The sequence below is a fragment of the Hyaena hyaena genome, unplaced genomic scaffold (genome assembly GCF_003009895.1).
Source record: "Hyaena hyaena isolate Hyena2069 unplaced genomic scaffold, ASM300989v1 scaffold_33, whole genome shotgun sequence".
Lineage (NCBI taxonomy): Eukaryota > Metazoa > Chordata > Mammalia > Carnivora > Hyaenidae > Hyaena > Hyaena hyaena.
Genome location: NW_024080666.1, coordinates 386,655 through 406,182, shown reverse-complemented (window position 1 = coordinate 406,182; position 19,528 = coordinate 386,655). Strand labels below are relative to the sequence as shown.

At 38.8% G+C, this 19,528-nt stretch overlaps 1 protein-coding gene and 1 long non-coding RNA gene across 2 annotated transcripts in view; one reads left to right on the top strand and one right to left on the bottom strand.

The window, feature by feature from the left end:
- The window catches only part of LOC120229696, a 51,411-nt gene that overhangs the window by 8,108 nt on the left and 23,775 nt on the right, over positions 1–19,528 (bottom strand). The window lies entirely within an intron of this gene.
- Positions 1–19,528, top strand: part of ME2 (malic enzyme 2) — a 49,506-nt gene that overhangs the window by 13,121 nt on the left and 16,857 nt on the right. The window contains exons 3-12 of the mRNA XM_039228850.1: positions 2,989–3,122; positions 7,155–7,304; positions 9,465–9,540; positions 10,620–10,781; positions 11,092–11,195; positions 12,900–13,009; positions 13,108–13,205; positions 13,503–13,616; positions 16,259–16,373; positions 18,620–18,762. Of these exons, the coding sequence (XP_039084781.1) occupies positions 2,989–3,122; positions 7,155–7,304; positions 9,465–9,540; positions 10,620–10,781; positions 11,092–11,195; positions 12,900–13,009; positions 13,108–13,205; positions 13,503–13,616; positions 16,259–16,373; positions 18,620–18,762 (1,206 nt within the window). The remainder of the gene's footprint in view (positions 1–2,988; positions 3,123–7,154; positions 7,305–9,464; positions 9,541–10,619; positions 10,782–11,091; positions 11,196–12,899; positions 13,010–13,107; positions 13,206–13,502; positions 13,617–16,258; positions 16,374–18,619; positions 18,763–19,528) is intronic.

Below are 19,528 nucleotides of genomic sequence, written 5' to 3'. Positions count from 1 at the left end.
AAGCAGGCACCAAGTTCAGCGCAGAGCCCAGTGTGGGGCTCAGTCCCACAACTGTGAGATCATGACCTGAGCTGAAATCAAGAGTTGGATGCTCAATCAACTGAGCCACACAGGCACCCCTATATTGACTTTTATATTTACCTATATGATTATCTTACCCATGTTCTTTATTTCTTCAAGTAGATTTGAGTTACTGTCGGGTGTCTTCATTTTACCCTGAAAGACTGCCTTTGGTATTTCTTGTGAGACAGGCCTGGTAGTAATGAGTTCTCTATTTTTATTTGAAAATATCTTAATTTCTCCTTCACTTTTGGATAATTTTGTAAGGACTTAGAAATTCTTGGTTGACAGGGTATTTTTTTTTTCTTTTAGCACTTTGAATATGTCATCCTACTGCCTTATGGCCTCCATGGATTTTGATAAGAAATTAGCTGTTTTTTTGGGGGGGTGGGGGGGATGCCCTGTACATGATGAGTCACTTCTCTCTGCTTTCAAGTTTCTTCTTTTGTCCTTGTTTGAATATTCAACAGTTTGAATATGATGTATCTAGGTGTAGATCTCTTTAAGTTTTTTCTGCTTGGAGCTGTTGAGTTTCTAGGATATGCATTTCTTCTAGGGTTCAGGTTTCTCATCAGATTTGAGAAGCTTTTGGCCATTATTTCTTCAAATATCCTTTGGTCCTCTCTTCTTGCCTTCTGGGGACTCCTGTTATGCATATGCTGCCTCACTTGATGGTGTCCCACAGGTCTCTGAGGCTCTGGTCATATTTACTCATTGCTTTTTCCTTCTGTCTCTCAGACTGGAGAAATTCAGTTGACTTTAAGTTGGCTGATTCTTTCTTCAACCTGCTCAAATCTGCTGTTGAACCCCTCTGAATTTTAGTTTAGTTTTTTTACTTTCAATTCCAGAATTCCTATATTTGGTTCTTTTTATAGTTTCTATTTTTTCATTGATATTCTGTAGTTCTTGAGATCTCATTTTCTTACTTCCCATTAGTTCTTTAGATGTGGTATCCTTTAGTTCTTTGAATATATTCAAAATAATTAGTACAGTGTTTGAGCTTCCTCTGGGACAGTTTCTGTTAGCCACCCTTTTTCCTGTGTATGAGCCAGATTTTGTCTTTTTGCATGCCTTGTAGTTTTTTGCTGAAAACTGGACATATTAACTAATGTGGCTGCTCTAGAAACCAGATATTCCTCCCAGCGTTTGATGTGTTGCTCTTGTCTGTTTAGTGACATTTCTGAACTAATTTTTTTCTCTGTGTGTGAAGTATAATTGAACTACTTCCTTAAAGTCTTTATTCTTGTTTGTTATGCCCACTAAAGTCTGCTTCATTAGCGTAGCAGTCAACCAATGATTGGACTGAGACTTAAATACCTAAGGGCTCAGTGTATATGTTGGAGAGTGTCTTTAGTACGCAGTCAGGAAGGTTAAAAGTACACATTAGCCTTTACTTCCTGCTTACAGAGGCTCAAGGTTAGCCAGAGATGGGAGCTAAGGGCCTTCTCAGATCTTTCCCGGACTTGCCTACAGTTCATGCATTATGACCTTCTAGATTCTTAGGCGTAAGTCAAGCTTTTCAATCCCCGCCCCCACTCCCACCCCGTGGACATTTTGTTCCTCAGCTTCTCCTTTTCCGCTTTTTGGTTAGCCTATTGTTTGCCTCAGCTGTTATCCACCGCCTTAGGCAGCTGCCATGTTAAATAACGGCCTCTGATTGTTTTCAGCAAGCTCTTCTGGAGAAAAAGCTGTGCACGCTGGGTGAGCACCATATAAAGTTAAATAAAGACAAATTTGCAAGGGGGCGGGGTTCTTCCACTGAACCACCAGACTGGTCAAATAATGGCAACTTTCCTGGGTACAGGGCTGTAGAAAAGTCTCCAACGTCTCTTTAGTAGCTTCCAGGCTCTGTTTTTCAAAGCGATTATTTCATAGTCATTGCTGTTTTCTAGGCTTCTATGGAGCTGGGGAGGGAAACATTGAAATAAGGCAAAAAAAATGTCATGAATCCTGCTTTTCATATGAAAATTCAGCTGCTTCTCTTGACTAAAATGTTCCCTGATTGCTGAAGCCTTTGGTTAGTTTCCAGAATTCTGAAAAAGTTTATTCTGATCATTTGGACATGATTCTTATTGCTTTTATGGAGAAGATTTTTAGTCCTTACTCCAGTGTTTTTACAGATAGCATTTTAATAATAAGAAGTTAACACACAGCTGAATATCAGAAATTAAAAAAGATTTTCCTGTGACATAGGTTAATTTTTTCTTAAGTATCATTTCTTCCAAGCTCTTCCTCAACTCGGCCTCACTGCTTTCTAGTGGGGGAAGCTTCTGTGATCAGTTTGGTTTCTGTTCTTTAAGCTGTATTCTGTTAATTTCATTTCTAATGTATGTATGCATCTGTGTATATGATGTACTTTATGGGGGGGATTCTGAATATAACAGTTAACAGTGTGTAGGATTTGAAATTTACTTTTTTTTGTCTTAACTGTGGGTCTGGGAGATACTCCTACATATTTGGAGATCTGTGTTTAAATGTATGGTATTTCCTGGTATGGAAATACCAGAAGTTCCTTAACTATTCCATAATTGTTGGGCTTTTAGTTAGTTTGTAGTAGTCAAGAGAACTAGAAACAGTACTATAACTAATCTTTTTGTATATGCCTCTTTATGTATGAATATTTCTCTAAGATGGCTGTCTAGAAGTGGAATTGCTCTGTTGTGGAATATGTGCATTAAAATTTAAGAATATTTTTTAGTTGTCTTCTAAAAAGCTAAAACCTGTTTACATTTCAGCAATGGTATGTGAGAATAACTCTTTTACCACACCCTCACCGATACTAGGGATGATCAGTCTTACAAATTCATGACAGTCTGGGCAAATGATATCTTACTGATTTTTAAAAATTTACATTTAAATTACATTTTGTTGGATAGCCCCATTGCAACCTCAGTAAGCAATAATTTTTAATTCTTTTCTCCTTTTTAGGGAATGGCGTTTACATTACAAGAACGACAAATGCTTGGTCTCCAAGGACTTCTACCTCCCAAAATAGAGACACAAGATATACAAGCTTTACGATTTCATAAAAATGTGAAAAAATTGAATAGTCCTTTGGAAAAGTAAGAGTTGATTGGATGTTTAGTTTTTTTTAAAAACTGTTTTAAAGTTTATTTTATTATGAGAGAGAAAAAGCACAGGCAGAGGAGGGGCAGATAAAGAGGAGAGAGAGAGAATCCCAAGCAGGTTCCACACTATCAGTGCTGAGCCCGATGTGGGGCTCAAACCCACAAACTGCAAGATCATGACTTAAGCTGAAGTCAGATGCTTAACTACTGAGCCACTCACACACCCCAGATGTTTAGTTTTTTAATTACTGTCCTGATCAGAAAAATTGGGAGCATTATGGTTATTATTGAATAAGGAATATATGTAGTCTCATGATGAAGTTTGTACTTTAGTGAGTTAACTATTATCTTTATAATGATTATGTTTCCTTTATTTCACTGAATATTTGTGTTTGCTGTTGTAAAATTTAGCAGAAATCTATTTTTAAGCTTAAAATCACAGAGCATTTCAGGCTTAAATGGAATGTTAAAAACAAAAGCTATTATCTGATTTGTATCCTTTCTATTCAACAACTTTTATTAATCATCTACTTTGTGTTTGCCACTGTACTGGCCACTGAGGACATAAAGTAGGTAAAAGATAGGTGACCGTATAATATATCATCCAATCCAGAGGAGTGAAAAAGAGGAGTAACTGAAACTGTCCCAGACAAACTAGAATGTATTATCACCCCAGTAATACACAGCCCTGACTTCTAGGAGCTCATCAGTAGATAGTTCTACTGTGTTGGTCATTGTACTCTATACAACTGTGTGCAGGACAATGAGAAAAAGGTACATGTAGAGAATATTCTGGAAGCACAAAATAGGGACCCCCTAGCTGAATTTGGGGAATCCGTTAAAGTTTCCTGGTGGAAGTGATTCCTGAGCTGAGTTTTAAACAGTATGTTATAGGTGGCAGGCAAAATGAGAAAGAAGAGCATGGTATTCTGGGTAGAGGGATCAGTCTGAATGCAGAATTAAAAATATCTTTTGGGTTTGTTAAATATGGGAGATTATCATTTGATGACTGGTGAGAGTGGCTTCCTTGATGTGATGGGGCAAAAAGGAGAATGCAGTAGACTGAGAAATGATTGGGAGTAGAGGAAATGCAGACTTTCACATAGTTAGGTAAGGGGATAGGAAAGACATTGAACAGTAAGTAAAGCAGGACTTGGGTTTAAGGAGGTATATTTCAGGCTAGAAGGAAGTTGAAGGTGCTCACGCTGTGGGGAGTGAACACAGAAGAAAAGGTAATTGATAGAACAAGGTGCCAGAGAAGTGAAAGGGGCAGAGAGTCAAGTACAAAGATGGAGAGCATTGGGCTGAGTGCAGAGGTAGAAGCTGTATGGTCGAGGGCAGAGGTAGAGGCTGACCTTGCATATGAAAAGTGCAGAGGTAGAGGGAATAGGGTCAAGTACAAAGATAGAGAACAGTGGTTTGAGTGCAGAGGTAGAGGCTGGTCTTGTGTAAGAAAAAAGAACAGGTCATTTTCTGGGGCAAGAGCAAAGATAAATACAGGCACAATATGGATAAACTATGCAAGCTGTAGAGCGGAGGTTGTGAGAGCTCATCCCACCGTGTTGACCTTGACTTTCTCTATGATGTGGAATATGGAGGTTGTGGCTAAGATTTAAAAGGGCCAACATTGAATAGAATTGGTGAGGACAGTGATAAATGTTTAGAATAGCCATTTAGCCAAAAAGTGTAGCTGAACAGGGACAGGTTAAAGGGATGGGTAGGTAGGCCCTGAAGACCTAGTGGCTTAATCTTGTTTGTATTGATGTCATTCTGCCCAGCAATGTTATTTTTACATGGAAGTGAAATGTAACATTAATTCCGGTTTGGGGTTTGTTGGGTTGGCAAAGATGCTACATTAATTCATTCAGCTAGTATTCATTCGGGGCTCTTATGTGTCAGGCATTGTTTTAAGTTGTAGAACTACAAAAATGAGAAATTCCAGTCCTTTCCTTCAGGGAGCCCATGGGTGGGAAAGACAGACCCCATGGAAGGGGAGTGCACTGGTAAAGGTACAGGGGTGTTCCAAAACGGTGAAGATTTGTTGAGAGTGAGAGACTTGATCATGGGATCCAGCGTGGGGAAAGAAGAGGAGCCAGGAGGGAGCTTATAGAACAGGAGAAAACAGAGGGATCCAGGAACCAGAGATCTGAAGAATTGTGAGGTGGGGGCAGTGGATAGCTAGCCACAGCGGAGATTGTTGCCTTCATGGTATTCAGAATTTCTGAACTGTCGTAGTCCTAGGGGAGGACAAGATCCAGCATGAAGCACTCAGAATAGTGACCGAAGTTAGATCGGAGGTGAAAGTGAATCGTGTGTACCTGATAGGTCTCTGCTGTCTGTTTCACAGAGCTACTCGGTCTTGTCTGTTTACTCCCCTAGACTGAGGAGCAGTCTTCTTCCCTTTAACTTCTGTCTATTGATATTATTTCTGCTTGTGGTAGCTGCATAGAAGATATTATTCCTCTTCTAAATAGAGTCACTTCTCCCTGTTTGTTCACCAGATATTTGCATACCAGTTATATTCCACTTACTTTGCTAGTTACTGGCAATACAGAGGTATATAAAGCAATAATCCCTAACTCATGATACTATCCAGGCTGGAGGGAAGAAGGAGTCAGGAAGTAGAGTAAGAGTTGCAAAAGAGGGAGTAGGTGTTAAGGGATCTGAAAAGAGGAAAATCTGTGTATATGCGGGGTGGGAGAGAGGAACGGGCAGAACGGGCAGTACCACCTGAGCTGGAGGAGGAGTATGGGACTATGCATGGATGGGGGGTGTTCAGAAGATGTGTTGTATACAGCAACACCAAGGTAAGAGATGGGTGCATTTGAGAAACTGAAGTAAGTTCAGTATGAATATGAGGCTAGAAAGTAGGCACAGGTTTTGTTAACTATTTTAGAAGCATAAGCCTATTTAATGGGTGTTTGGAAGGCATTCAAAAAGAATAGAAATGGTAAGAGTTATTTTCTTTTTTAAGAGAAGACTAGATTGGAGCAGGGGAGCAAAACCATGTGTATACAGACCACCAGTTAGAAAGGTCTTGAGGTGGCCCAGGTGAGAAATGATGCTGGCTTGGAAGGGGTGAGGGTGGAGAGGGGGAAATAGATATGTTTGAAAATTATTTCGTAGGTGGACTCTGTAGAGCAGGAGAGAGAGAAATCAAGAATGGGATCTTGGATTCTCATTTAGTCAGATGATAACAGGAAGAGAAACAAGTTTGAGTAAAAAGTAATGAGTCTGTTTTACACATATTTAATTCAGGGTGACCACTGTTGTTTTTAATGATAAAAACATCTACAACTTTTTATTTTTAAGTTTATTTTTTATAGTAATCTCTACACCCAACATGGGGCTCAAATTCATGACCTCAAGATCAAGAATTGCATGCTTTTCTGAGTGAGATGCCCCATCACTGCTTTTTCTCAAGCCCACATTTTCCAGTTTTCTAAACTTTGTCCTTGACCATGTCATTGTTGATATGTGTGTATTAATTGACCATTGCCTTTATGCTACCTCTATGCTTTATATAGACCTGATAATGCCTTTAAGCCTATTGGATTGTAACTTCGTTGGATTATAACTCCACAAGGACAGAGGTCACTCCCTACATCCCAGGAGTCCAGAATAGCACCTGGCACGTAGTATTTAGTAAATATTTGAATGAATGCCACTTTATTTTGCTTCCATATTTATGTTAGTCACTTTGAATATTAGTTCCTTAAGGGTAGTCTTTGCACATCTAGTTCTTGGTGTAGAGCCTGATTCTCAGTAAGGGCTCAGTAAATGTTAGCTGTTGTTTCTGCTGCTCTCCTCCTCTTCTTCATTGTCATCATCATCATCCACAATTTAAGTACATTCTTATTTGTGTTAATCTTTGGCCTGGGTGTTAAACAATGATAATTTAAGGTTTTGTTTTCTGGCGAGGAAGGGAGTCCTCAGTTTTAGATGTTTGCATATAACTTTCAAAGACCAAAACTCTAAGTATAAATGCTGACTGATGCAGACATTATTTACTGTGGTTAATTTCAGATACATCTATATAATGGGAATACAGGAAAGAAATGAAAAGTTGTTTTATAGAATTCTGCAAGATGATATCGAAACTCTGATGCCAATTGTATACACACCAACAGTCGGCCTTGCCTGCTCCCAGTATGGACATATCTTTAGAAGACCTAAGTAAGGCTTATTTTTAAAACTATATTTGTAAATGACTATTGTATAGGAAAAATCGCACCCCCTGACCCCTCTTACATCTCTTTAACGTACGCAGTCTTATGTCGATCACATTTCCCACCTCACAAAAGCTTAATCTGGACAAGAAGGGATTTAAAAAACCCAGCATGTTCATATCCTTTGTTTTTGTAGAAATAGCAACCTTCATTCCTAACCTTTTGTAACTTATTTTGGTGATTAGAAGAACTGTGCATTTCTGTACCAAAAAAGGGAGGATGTACTCTTAATTTTGGTGGCAGAGTCTCCAGAATGAACATTAATATCATTTTGACAATCTGCCCAAATTAAGAGATTCTCATTTTTTTGTTGGCTTTAATTTGTGTTGTTTGTTCTTTTTTTTTTTTAGAACTTCTATGAACTTTAATTTCAAATAGTTCCAGCACCTCACATATTTTGGGTAGGAAGAGTACTGGAATGGCCATCTCCTTAAGTCTTTCAATAAGTCACTTTCTCCTTCTGAAACTGTTTCTCATAACATGGGGATGCTAGCATCCATCAGAGAGCTGAGAAGGTCGGAGGAGGAACTGATGGGACAGTTCTTCGTAAATTTTTGAATTATTTGTGTTTTCTTGTCACATTCCTCTAACCTATTGTTATTTTCTTCCGTCCTCACACCTTTCCCGTGTCCTGCTTACATGTCGATACAAATATACAAATTCAAACCGTGTGGGATAGCATTGATCTTCACTCTCCCCTCATCTAGCCTAGTGGCGTTCAGACTTTAATGTGCGTACAGAACACCTGTGGGACTTAAAGTGTTGATCCCTGGCAACCTTCCTCTCCTTCCCGTTCCCAAGATTCTGCTGAAAAAGAGAAAGGTCCGGAGGTCTGGATTTTAATGACCACGGTTGGTAATGGTGCTGCAGGTATCCCCTGGAAGACACGTGGAGAACATTGTCTTGTTCTGTCCTGTGCGCTGCCATCAGTCAATGAGTCTTAAGCATTTCTTAGGTTAACCCAGCTGTTCGGCTCTTTTCTATTTCTTTTTCATTTAGAATAGTGGTTCTCAATCCAGATTAAAGGACAAAGAGAAAGTGAAAAAAATACTGATGTGTAGGCGCCACCTGTGGAGACTCTGATTTCAGTCAGTCTGGAGTTGGGCCCCTGTGGTAGGTGTTTCATAAAAGCTCTTGCTGTGATTCTGATGTGTACCCAGCACTCAGAACTGACACGAAGCATGAAGAGCGTGGGTGAGGACAGGGACCGCGGGTCCATTACGCAGTATACTGCCGCGGTGGTGTTTGGTGTTTTGCACAGAAGATCATCAGTAAATCTCAGTAGTTTAGTTGACCTAAACTCCAGGCCGGTTCGATCAGAGTCTCTGGTGGTGGGACCCCTGGCATTTTTTTTTAAAAAGCTCATCAGATGATTCTGTTAAGTAGCTATGGTTGAGAAACTATTTAAACTGATTTGAGACAGGATAGTAATGCCAAAGTTGAGATGTCAATGATGAAGTTAGGTGTAAGAACCAGTTTGAAGGCGCTGGGCACCTCTTGGCCCTCACATCTACCTGACCCGTTTTCTACACCCTATGTTTCTTCCCCACCCCCTTCTTTTCCTTTTTAAAAATTTGAATTATTTATCCCAATTGGATAACAATACGCTGTGTGTTTAAAATAACTTTTCACTTCTTCCTAATGCTTCAAGGACGTCCTATTTTGTGTGAAGCTACTTACTGTAGTTTTCTTCTCTCCCTTCCCGCTCCTTCATATTTCAAATTTTTCAGTTTTAGTGATTTTTAATAGGAGTGTACATAGCATTATTATGCTCTCCTGCATTGGTGGTTTGTTTTTATACTGCTTTTTACTGGAGGTGTATGGAGTTTATTTCAACATGAGATGTGGAAGCATTCCTTCTTGGATAAAGCCATCACATCATATAATAATCATCTTTGTTGCAGCTAGTGTGTGAGCAATGCAATTACAGTTTGAAATAGTTGAAAATGTTTGAAAATAATCCAGTGTGATTTAGCTAAATCTGCTCAGAAATGATGCTTTGCCTTGATGTTTTATTACAATATCTAAATATTCCAGTTATGAACAAAAACTTAGCAGAAAGCAAAAAACTGTTGTGAAATGCAAAGGTGTTTTTGTTCTGTTGCAGGGGATTATTTATTTCAATCTCAGACAGAGGTCATGTTAGATCAATTGTGGATAACTGGCCAGAAAATCATGTTAAGGTACTACTAATAGCACAACCTTCCTCTTCACAATGTGTTTTCTTTCTTTGTAAGTTACCTCTGAATTTCCAAGAACAGTTTTCATTGTTGCTCTGATTTATTTTGCATTTACGTACATGCAGATTTAGTGCTCCGAGGAGATCAGGATAGTAATAATTACTAAACGGGTGACCAGTGCAGAGTTTACCCTGGGTGAGAAATTGGAGCTAGTTCACAAGGTGAACCTCTTACTGTCGATACCACTGGTGTTTCTTACCCTCTTTGTGTTCCTTTTCCGTTTCAGTTAATATTATTCTTGGAAGAGAAAATACATTACAATGCCATAAAAAAACTTTTATTTTGGTGGGTGGTGAGAGGATTTATTATGCCTTTTTTCTTCTAAACCTCAAATAGATTTAGATCCAGAAGCAAGTATAAAACTCTTAGAGTTTCATTTATAATAAATATAAATTTTTATCAGTCTGGCTGTCTTTCATAAAATAAAATCTGATGACTTATTTAAGATCTTTTGGTAGCTTTAGTGCTTTTACAGGCAGTAACCTTACTTGCCTTTATAAAATGTCTTCCTCCCCAAAATAATCTTTAATGAATAATTATTCTAGCAATCTAGAAAAAATTTGGTCAGCTAATTAAAAAACTTTGTAGGTAGGTGTATATTGTATTCTAGATCTTTTCCGCCTACTGTTGTTAAGGTGTTTTCTTGTTTGGCCTAGGTCATTACGTGGGAGTAGCATGTTCATTTCTAAACTTGATTTTCTCCTCTGGTTGATCTCTGTCCGAAGTTTGCCTGCCTCTCCCTGGTTTAGTCTTTGTGAAGATATATAAGTTGACCCTCCAGTCAGAAGCATTGTTCCTAAACCAAAGACAGAGGAAAATCAGACCCAGTTCATTTTCATTTTTACACCAAGATTCTAGAAATCCTAGAATTTTAAGTATGCTTGGTTGGTTTACGTTGGAAGTTAATCAAGAAACAATTTTTGTTTTTAAAAGAGTGAAATATATGAAGAGAATCTTTTTTCAAATACTTTAGTACCCCATTTTTGACAACTTTTAATTTGTATGTGTTTTTTGTAATTAAGGCTGTTGTGGTGACTGATGGAGAGAGAATTCTGGGTCTTGGAGATCTGGGTGTCTATGGAATGGGGATCCCAGTAGGAAAACTCTGTTTGTATACAGCTTGTGCCGGAATAAGGCCTGACAGATGCCTGCCCGTGTGTATTGATGTAGGAACTGATAATCCAGTGAGTAAAACCGTTTTTCCCCTTTGATCTTCCTGTCACATTTAACAACAAAAATTTTTTTATATTCTTCTTTTGAAGATACTATAAGATGGGAAAATGTTGTGATTAAAGTTAGTCTGTCTTAAACTGTGCTTTTGCTATTTATACAAGTAGTAAATTAAGCCTATTGAGAGTTTCTTGAAGAAAATATAATAAATTTTTAAATATTACAATAGTAGTTTTTATGTTTTGCAATTCTTGTTTTATAGAGTATGTTTAAACTGGTGATGTAACAAAATGATTTTATTTTTACATTTGGTCTATTTTGTAGGCACTCTTAAAAGATCCGTTTTACATGGGCTTATATCAGAAAAGAGATCGATCACAACGTTATGATGACCTGATCGATGAGTTTATGAAAGCCATTACTGACAGGTATTTTTTTAAAAGGTTGAGTAAATGCAAGAATCTTTAATTAACAGAAGAAAGGAACCACAGTTTTCTTTTCCTTTATCTCTTTTGAAGACGGGTACAAGGAGATTAAATGTTTGAGAATTTGAGTTCTGTCCTGCCTGCTTAGATGTGCTGATGCTGGTGACACCCTTATACTCTGCCTTGCTTTCCTGACTTATCTGACCTGCTGTGGGAAGTCTGTACTCCCCGCTCTTGCCAGACCCTCCTGCCCAGGTCTTCCAGCCCTTGGCCTCTGGGCTCACTTGCACCGTTCCTGGGACTTGTGCAGCCTTTGTGTTTTAAACTTGCTGATCAATGGGGCTCCTGAGTGGCTCAGTCAGTTAAGTGTCTGACTTCGGCTCAGGTCATGATCTCACGGTTCATGAATTCATGCCCCGCATCAGGCTCTCTGCTGTCAGAGCAGAGCCTGCTTCAGATCCTCTCTCTGTCTGTCTCTCTGCCCCTCCCCTACATGTGCTCACTCTCCCTCTCTCTTCCTCCCTCTCTCAAATAAATAAACATTTAAAAAATAATAATAAATTTGCTGACCACCGGTCCTCCTCTCTCTCCACCTCTGCAGCATCTGACCACGTTTTCTACTACTTCATCTTTGAAATTCTCTCTTCTGTCGATTACTGAAAGACTTTCCTACTTGGTCTTTCTCTCACCTTTTTCTGTCTTTTGTTATCTTTACTGGTTCTTGCTCTCGTCTGTTAACTGGGTGAGTCCATAGTTCTCTTCTCTTTGAGTCATGTGAGCCATGACCTTCAGGCACATGACTCCTGAACCTGTCTCTAGCCCCACCCCTCTTTGAGGTCTGCATTTCTAACATCCCATCTAGACATTTTGTTGCTACTTCGTATTTGTGTCCAAATCCACTCCTTCCCTTAACAAGCTGCTTCTCTGCTCTTTAGCCAGCTTCTATTAATGGCAGCAACATTTTCCCGCTGGCCAAAACTTTGCTTTTGATATCATCTTTGACTCTTCGTCTTTCCCCATCAGCCGTCTACAGTGTCCGTCAGTCCTCCGACCCAGGTGGTAGTGCCACTTGGGTGCCTCAGGGATCCATTTCCTCTTTTCCATTGCCACAGCCTTCCTGCAAATCCTCCTCTCTCTCCGGGATGCTTCTAAACCTTCCTCCAGCTTCTCTCCTCTCCATTTCATCTCCACCTTACCTCTCTTGTTTTGTTCTTTCAGGGCCCAAATGAAGTCTCATCTCCTTTTCAAGCCTTTCCTACCCAAATTCACCAAGATGATCGATGTCTTTTTTTTTTTTAATGACAGTGAACTCATGCAGAAATTATTTTTTAATCTCTTTAATATATACTCTTACTTAATATGCTCTCCTGTGTTGCTGTTTAACTGCTAGTATAGGGAGAATATACATGTCAAATAGATACTTTATGAGACTCAGAGATAAAATCTCTTTCTTTTTAGGGAGTTAATTTCATGCTTATATGTGCTTGGTAACACTTGGATATAGTTTATGCCAATTAATATCCCATAGGTCGTACCTTTTTACATTTCTACTCCAGTTTTTCACAGGCTCTCTGAAAATTGCCAGGTGCCCTTAAATGGGCTAACATAATATGTTATTTTTAAGTGGGATCATAAAGAATATTAGACACAAAAGCTATTTAATAGTGGTATTTGCAACACAGTCATTATGGGTTTTGCTGCTTTTAGATATGGACAGAACACACTTATTCAGTTTGAAGACTTTGGAAATCATAATGCATTCAGATTCTTGAGAAAATACCGAGAAAAGTATTGCACCTTCAATGATGATATTCAAGGTAAAGCAAAAAGAAAGCCTTAGGTTTTTGACCCTTACTTTCTTTAAATGTTTTTAATGTGTCCCTTTTTATGCTAAGAAATCTTCCTTCCCATACAGGGACAGCTGCGGTAGCTCTGGCTGGTCTTCTTGCAGCGCAGAAACTTATCGGGAAGTCATTCTCAGAACACAAAATCTTATTTCTTGGAGCAGGAGAGGTAAGTTTTGGTGAGCTTTTAGAGTTTAAAACCAACATCTTCCTTTAGAATTGGAAAATGGGGCATGATGAACTTTTAATTTTGCAGAGATCTTGTATGAATTGAAGATCTCTGTTGTAAAGTAGATAATTTAAAATATGTTTAGAGAGAATATTACAACCAGTCAACTTCTGTGGGATTCGTTAGTGAAGAATAAACCAAATATTGCAAGTAACGTAGAATCCTCCTATATAAAGTAACTCGAGCATCGTGCCACGCCCTCATCTTTAGTTTTAAAATTTATATTTTCTTGGACAGGCTGCTCTTGGAATTGCAAACCTCATAGTTATGGCTATGGTGGAAAATGGCCTTTCCGAAGAAGAGGCACAAAAGAAAATCTGGATGGTTGACAAGTTTGGTTTATTATTTAAGGTAAGGTATTTAAATCTTGGAGAAGCAAAAGAATGTTGTTACCATGGTGTTTTTAGTTTGCTTTTTTAAAATATTATCGATCCTTAAAGTACTGTATTGCACCGAACTATCCAGATTGTGCCAGTTGGGGACCTTCCAGTATATTCTCAACAGAAATCCTCCAGTCTTTTTTTGTTTTTAAGTTTATTTATTTTGATTTATTTATTTATTTATTTTTTTTTGAGAGAGAGAGAAAAAGAGAGAGCATACTCGTGAGTGGAGGAAGGGCAGAGAGAGAGAGAGAGAGAGAGAGAGAGAGAGAGGGAGAGAATCCCAAGCAAGCTCTGCGCTGTTGGAGCCTGACATGGGGCTTGATCCCAGGAACTGTGAGATCATGACCTAAGCTGAAATCAAGAATCAGATGCTTAACTGACTGAGCCACCCAGGCATCTCCAGTCTACTTTTTGTCTTTCATAAAGACTGTTGCTTTTTATTCAAATCATAGTCTTCATGTTGGCACCAGACATTTTCTTTCTTGCTTTGTTCTCTGACTCTTATGAGATCAGGTAGCCATACAAATAAGATTGTACTTGACCTTTCTAAAACTAGGCTTTCAATGGGGACTCAGAAGTTTCTAATTAAATTGTTAGCTCGAAATCTGACGTTTGAACAGAAATTCTTTAACCATTTGGAGATCATAATCCCTTGTAGCTATCTTAACAGAAGTCCACGGACCTTTTCTTGAAGCCAGTTTATGGATAAGAAGCTTCTATCCCAGATGAATTTAGTATCCTTTGGACCTCCTAGCATTGATTGCCATTTTTAGTATCTTAAGAAATGCCTTGTGTCTTATATTGTGTAACACATTAAAATATAGGTAAACTGTTCCATAGTAGAACCTGTCCAGTACACAATGCTATTATATTTTTGTTGTATATAATGACATACAGCAGTTACTTGAAATATACATCTTTGGGGCAAGCTTATTTCCGTGTGCTTTGTTTCCATCCTGCAATCTTTCCTTCTTAATTAGTACTTACAACTATTGGTACAAAAAGTGAAATGAAGAGTATGTGAATAAAAAATTTTGAGTGCTTAAACTATATATAATTTTAAATAGTAGTTTAAAATGCACCAGACATTGTGATAAAACTCTACAGGTATTATGTCATTTAATCTTTTAAAAAATTCTGTGAAATTTTACAAATAAGGAAACTGCAGTTTGAAATGGGCAGGTGATTTTTCCAAGGTCATCCGCTTATAAGTCATGTATGGAAGAGTCACACCCGAGCAGCCTGACTGTGCTGCCTCCCAAGCGAGCTGTAGCCACTGTATTTGCTTGTATATCAAATACAAGGATTATAAACCTTGTGCTTTGAGAAGGCTGTTGGCAGAATACATATTTTTACTGGTGCCCAGTTTGGTGCTTCTTTTTGTGTTCATTTTCACAGATGTTTTGTGATTCTTTTTAATAAACGAGTCCACTCAAGAATGAATATGGTATTGATTAGCACCAATGAGAATCTCTGTATATCTGCAAGTTAAAGTATATTATTCTTTTAGGGTGGGTGGATAGCCTAACCTGTGGGTTTTAGGTGTCCAGTCTCTCCTGGTGACCCAAACACTGCCCTCCTTTTTGAGACTGTGAGAGTTTCCTGTTGAACCCCCATAGTGGAAAGCAGGCACAGGAAGCCGCTGTTCTGAAAACCTGGATCTATTGAGGCTAGGTGTCAGTCCTGTAATCAACTTCCCAGCCAACGGATGGTGGTGTGTTGCTTTTCCCAAACCACGCTAGTTCTTATCTGGGGCTCTTCTGGAATTCTGATGGAAAGTTTCACCTCAGCAGCCTGGTCTTCTCTTCTGCAAAAATAAGGGAATAGATTTCTCAGCCTGGTTGGTTTTTGCGTTCAGTGCTTGCTTTCATTTGCTGAGAAATTCACTGTTCTGGTTTGTCAGTGGTATCTCTCCTGGCCTTGTAATACTACTAAGGATTTCATTTCTCTAATTTTTGGCCTGGGATTTGGGGAGGAAAGCATGGTCTTCATTCAGCCATCTTGAGCCACAATTCCCTGTCCTCTTGTTTCAGAACTCTTGCCAGTACAAGCCCATGATGTCTGTCTGCAATTCTGAATTCCTTAAAGCTCTGAAACCCCAAAGTTTTTCTGAAATTGGTAACAAATCTCACTGATTTGAACTTATCTGGTAGCAAAACCAGAGAGGGCATTTATAGTACTATTCATAAGTTTTGTTTGCTTTGGGGTGTCTGTGGTGAGAAGATTTATAATACTTGCTGTATTACCATAATGCATTTCTAAAATGTGAAAAATTCTATATTCCAAAATGCATCTAACTCAGATAAGGGGATTGTAAGTCTTTGTGCCCTGTTGGATTTAAAAGCACTTAACAAAGTAAACCAAAGTATGTTTTTGAGAGGGACTAGAAAGTTTCTGGTTATGACGAGATTGGATTTATGTTTTATATGTGGGTTTTGTGGACACTGCAAAGATAGAAGTGCAAAGGATAGAGGTTGAAGAGAAAGGAAATGCGAATGAAAAGACATTCGTATTATAGAAACAATATGTGATGGATAATGATGTCTTTTCGATTAATTCTCTGTTAAGCATTTACTAAAAAAAATGCTGTATTTCCCCCCACAATTTCAGGGACGGAAAGCTAAAATCGAGAGCCATCAGGAGCCATTTGCTCACTCAGCCCCAGAGCGTATACCTGATACATTTGAAGATGCAGTAAATATACTCAAGCCTTCAGCTATAATTGGTAAGTAGAGTTGTTGACAAATCATTGTATCACGTACTGTATGTTGCTGGTCATAACTCTCACACAGGAGCACTAAAAATGAAATGACTGATTTTATCTCACTTTCAGCATGTGATTTTGTTTTCTGTGAAAGCCTTTTCGTCGTAGTGTGTAAAGTTCAGTTAACAGATGCTGCTTGCACTTTTAAGTGCTGGAAGCTGCGCAATTGACCATGCTTTGCTTTTAGAGTTGGTGTGACTGACCATTGCACTCACAACCTGAAAAGACCAAGGTCACCTGACAGACTGAACCAAGAAAGTCCTATGCAGAGTCAAAGCTTTGCATTGGCAACAAAGCAGAAAGCTTTGGTACGTTTTGAAAGTCAGGCATTGCATAGCTGACTTCCAGCTATGCCAGAATGGCACTGAGTTCATAGCAGGAAATGTAAGTCTTTTTTTTAAAGGTTGGTTTATTTATTTTGGGAGAGAGAGGGGAGGAGAGAGAGAAAGAGAGAGAGAGAGATAATACGAGTAGGGGAGGGGCAGAGAGAGAGAGAGATTGACAGGATCCCAAGCAGGCTCCATGCCATCTGTGGAGAGCCTGATCTGGGGCTTGAACTCATGAACTGTGAGATCATAACCTGAGTCGAGATCAAGAGTCAGACGCTTAACCGACTGAGCCACCCAAGTGCTCCGAAAATATCAGTCTTTAAAAGAGGAGCTATTTCAATTCCTATACAGCTGTAAGATTTGAATCTATAATTTTTTAATAATTTTATCACTTTCTTGAAGAAGCCGTATTGAATTTTAAATAGTAAACCAGTCACACACCATAAGTTTCTATGGCCATTAGCTTCTTCATTGATTAGAACTCATAATTGTTTTAGAGCAAAAGGACATCTTGAAGATCATCCAGTCAATTTCTCTCAAAACTCTCTATGGAAACCTAAGAATCTGTCCATTCAGCCTATCTCTGGAGGGTCAAGAAAACAAAAATTTTTAATGTTTAATTATTGTAGTCCTCATGGACTCCTAAAAATAGGTTTTCACACCTCCACATGGAGAAACACTGAATATAAGTTCCTATTTTACATAAGAAAAACAAGCTCAGAGATGGTAAACAGCCTGCCCAAGATTGATGAGTATTTCATCTATCCAGGAGTGACTGAGCAGGCACTAAAACTCTGGTCTCCAGATCCGTATTTCTCTTTATTACATAGCAGTTTATAAAATGGAATTGAAAATTAGTTGTTTTGACTGTTGTGTCCGAGCATTCTTATGGGCTGAACTAGAAGAGTGCCCAGCTGAGGCACTGCTTGGTGCCCCCCAGGGCGCGTCGTGGTGGGTCTTCCTCCCGCCGTGCCTCTGTGGCCCTGCGTACTTGGCACCTGGTATAGGTTTTCTCATTTTCTCTTTACTGTTTTTTTTTCTCAATTGTAAACTGCGTTATGCTCATTTTTATATCCCGGTGGCCTAACACAGTGTCTGAGACACTGCAGGGGCGTAATAAAAAGGGCATTAAATTCCACCATAAAGTAGATGGCTTTCATCAAGATGACGTGTTATCCCTTCTGAATTTCTGGTATTTTGTGATGAAACCAGAGTTTTGACAACTTAACATCTGAGATGCAAGTTTTTATCTTTTTAAAATTCATTTCTAATTGTGGTAAAACACACATAATGTAAAATTTGCCATCCTAACCATTTTTAGATGAACAGCTGGGTAGTTAGGTGCCTTCACGTTGCCGTGTGGCCAGGCTCCAGGACTCCACGTCTCGCAAAACTGAAACTCCACACCCATTGAACAGATACTTGCCCCCAGCCCCGGGCAGTCTCCCTTCTACTTTTTGTATCTATGAATTTGGCGACTTTAGGTATCTCAGAGAAGCGGAATCCAACAGTGCTTATCCTTTTGTGACTGGCTTCTTTTACTTAGCATGATGTCCTCGGGGTTCCTCTGTGTGGTAGCAAGGTTTATCTAATTAATTACACAGAGACGGAGGTAGTCTTCTGCTCTTCTTTTGTTTCCTACAATTCACTATGTTTGGGGTAAACAATAAGTATTTAACTGAAAACTTTTAGAATTTTCTTGTTTTCAGATTTGAGATTTTGTTCCCATGGCATTTCCTCAGCTGTACAAAATCCATCTCCGTAATGGGAGTCGACCTGTGCTTTTGTTGTATTCAACCTATTGTAGAAATGCTATTGATAAGAATTGTTTTATTTTACCTGTAATGAAGTTGCTTTCTTCCCCCTTGTGTATTACAGGAGTTGCAGGAGCCGGCCGCCTTTTCACCCCCGATGTAATCAGAGCCATGGCTGACATCAACGAGAGGCCTGTAATATTTGCACTGAGCAATCCTACCGCAAAGGCTGAATGCACGGCTGAAGAAGCATATACACTTACAGAGGTACTGAAGATAACTATGAGTTGGTTACGTCTATTATTTTCTCTCTAGTGGCCTGTACATATACAGTCTTGTGTAATTCTTTCCACTGTTACTCTGGAGATTCCAGTGTGTACCCATGGATTGTCGAATTCTGATATTACTACTCATTTGAAATCCTGAAAGCAGTTACCTTATATTTCCATTTTAACACTCTCATATCTTGTGTGTCTTATTGTGTATTTTATTTATTTGTTTGTTTATGTTTATTTATTTATTTATTTTGAGAGAGGAGTGAGAGAATCCCAAGCAGGTGCAGAGCCCAATGCAGGGCTCAATCTCTCAGTGGTGAGATCACAACCTGAGCCGATATCAAGAGTCCGACGCTTAACCAACTGAGCCATCTAGGCGCCCCATGGTCATACATTTTAATTTTCTCTATATTTTAAATCCCCAAAGACCTAATTATTCTAAACACAAAGTATTCATTTTGGTGCATTTTGATATTTTCTGTTGCCATTCTGTCCTTCCTATATGTCTGTGCTTTTATCTTGGATCATTCTCCTTCTACCAGAAAAACTTTCCTTGAGCGTGGGTCTGATGAATTCTCTTGAGAATTGTTTTATTTTCCTTCATTTTGAAGGATATTTTCACTGTGCATAGAAATAAAGGTTGACAGAGACTTTATTTTAGCCCTTTGAAGACATTATTCTCTTGTTTTCTGATTTCTGTTTTCCTTTGGATATACCATTTTGTCTTGGGTTTTACTACAGTGAGCGTAGATGTGTTT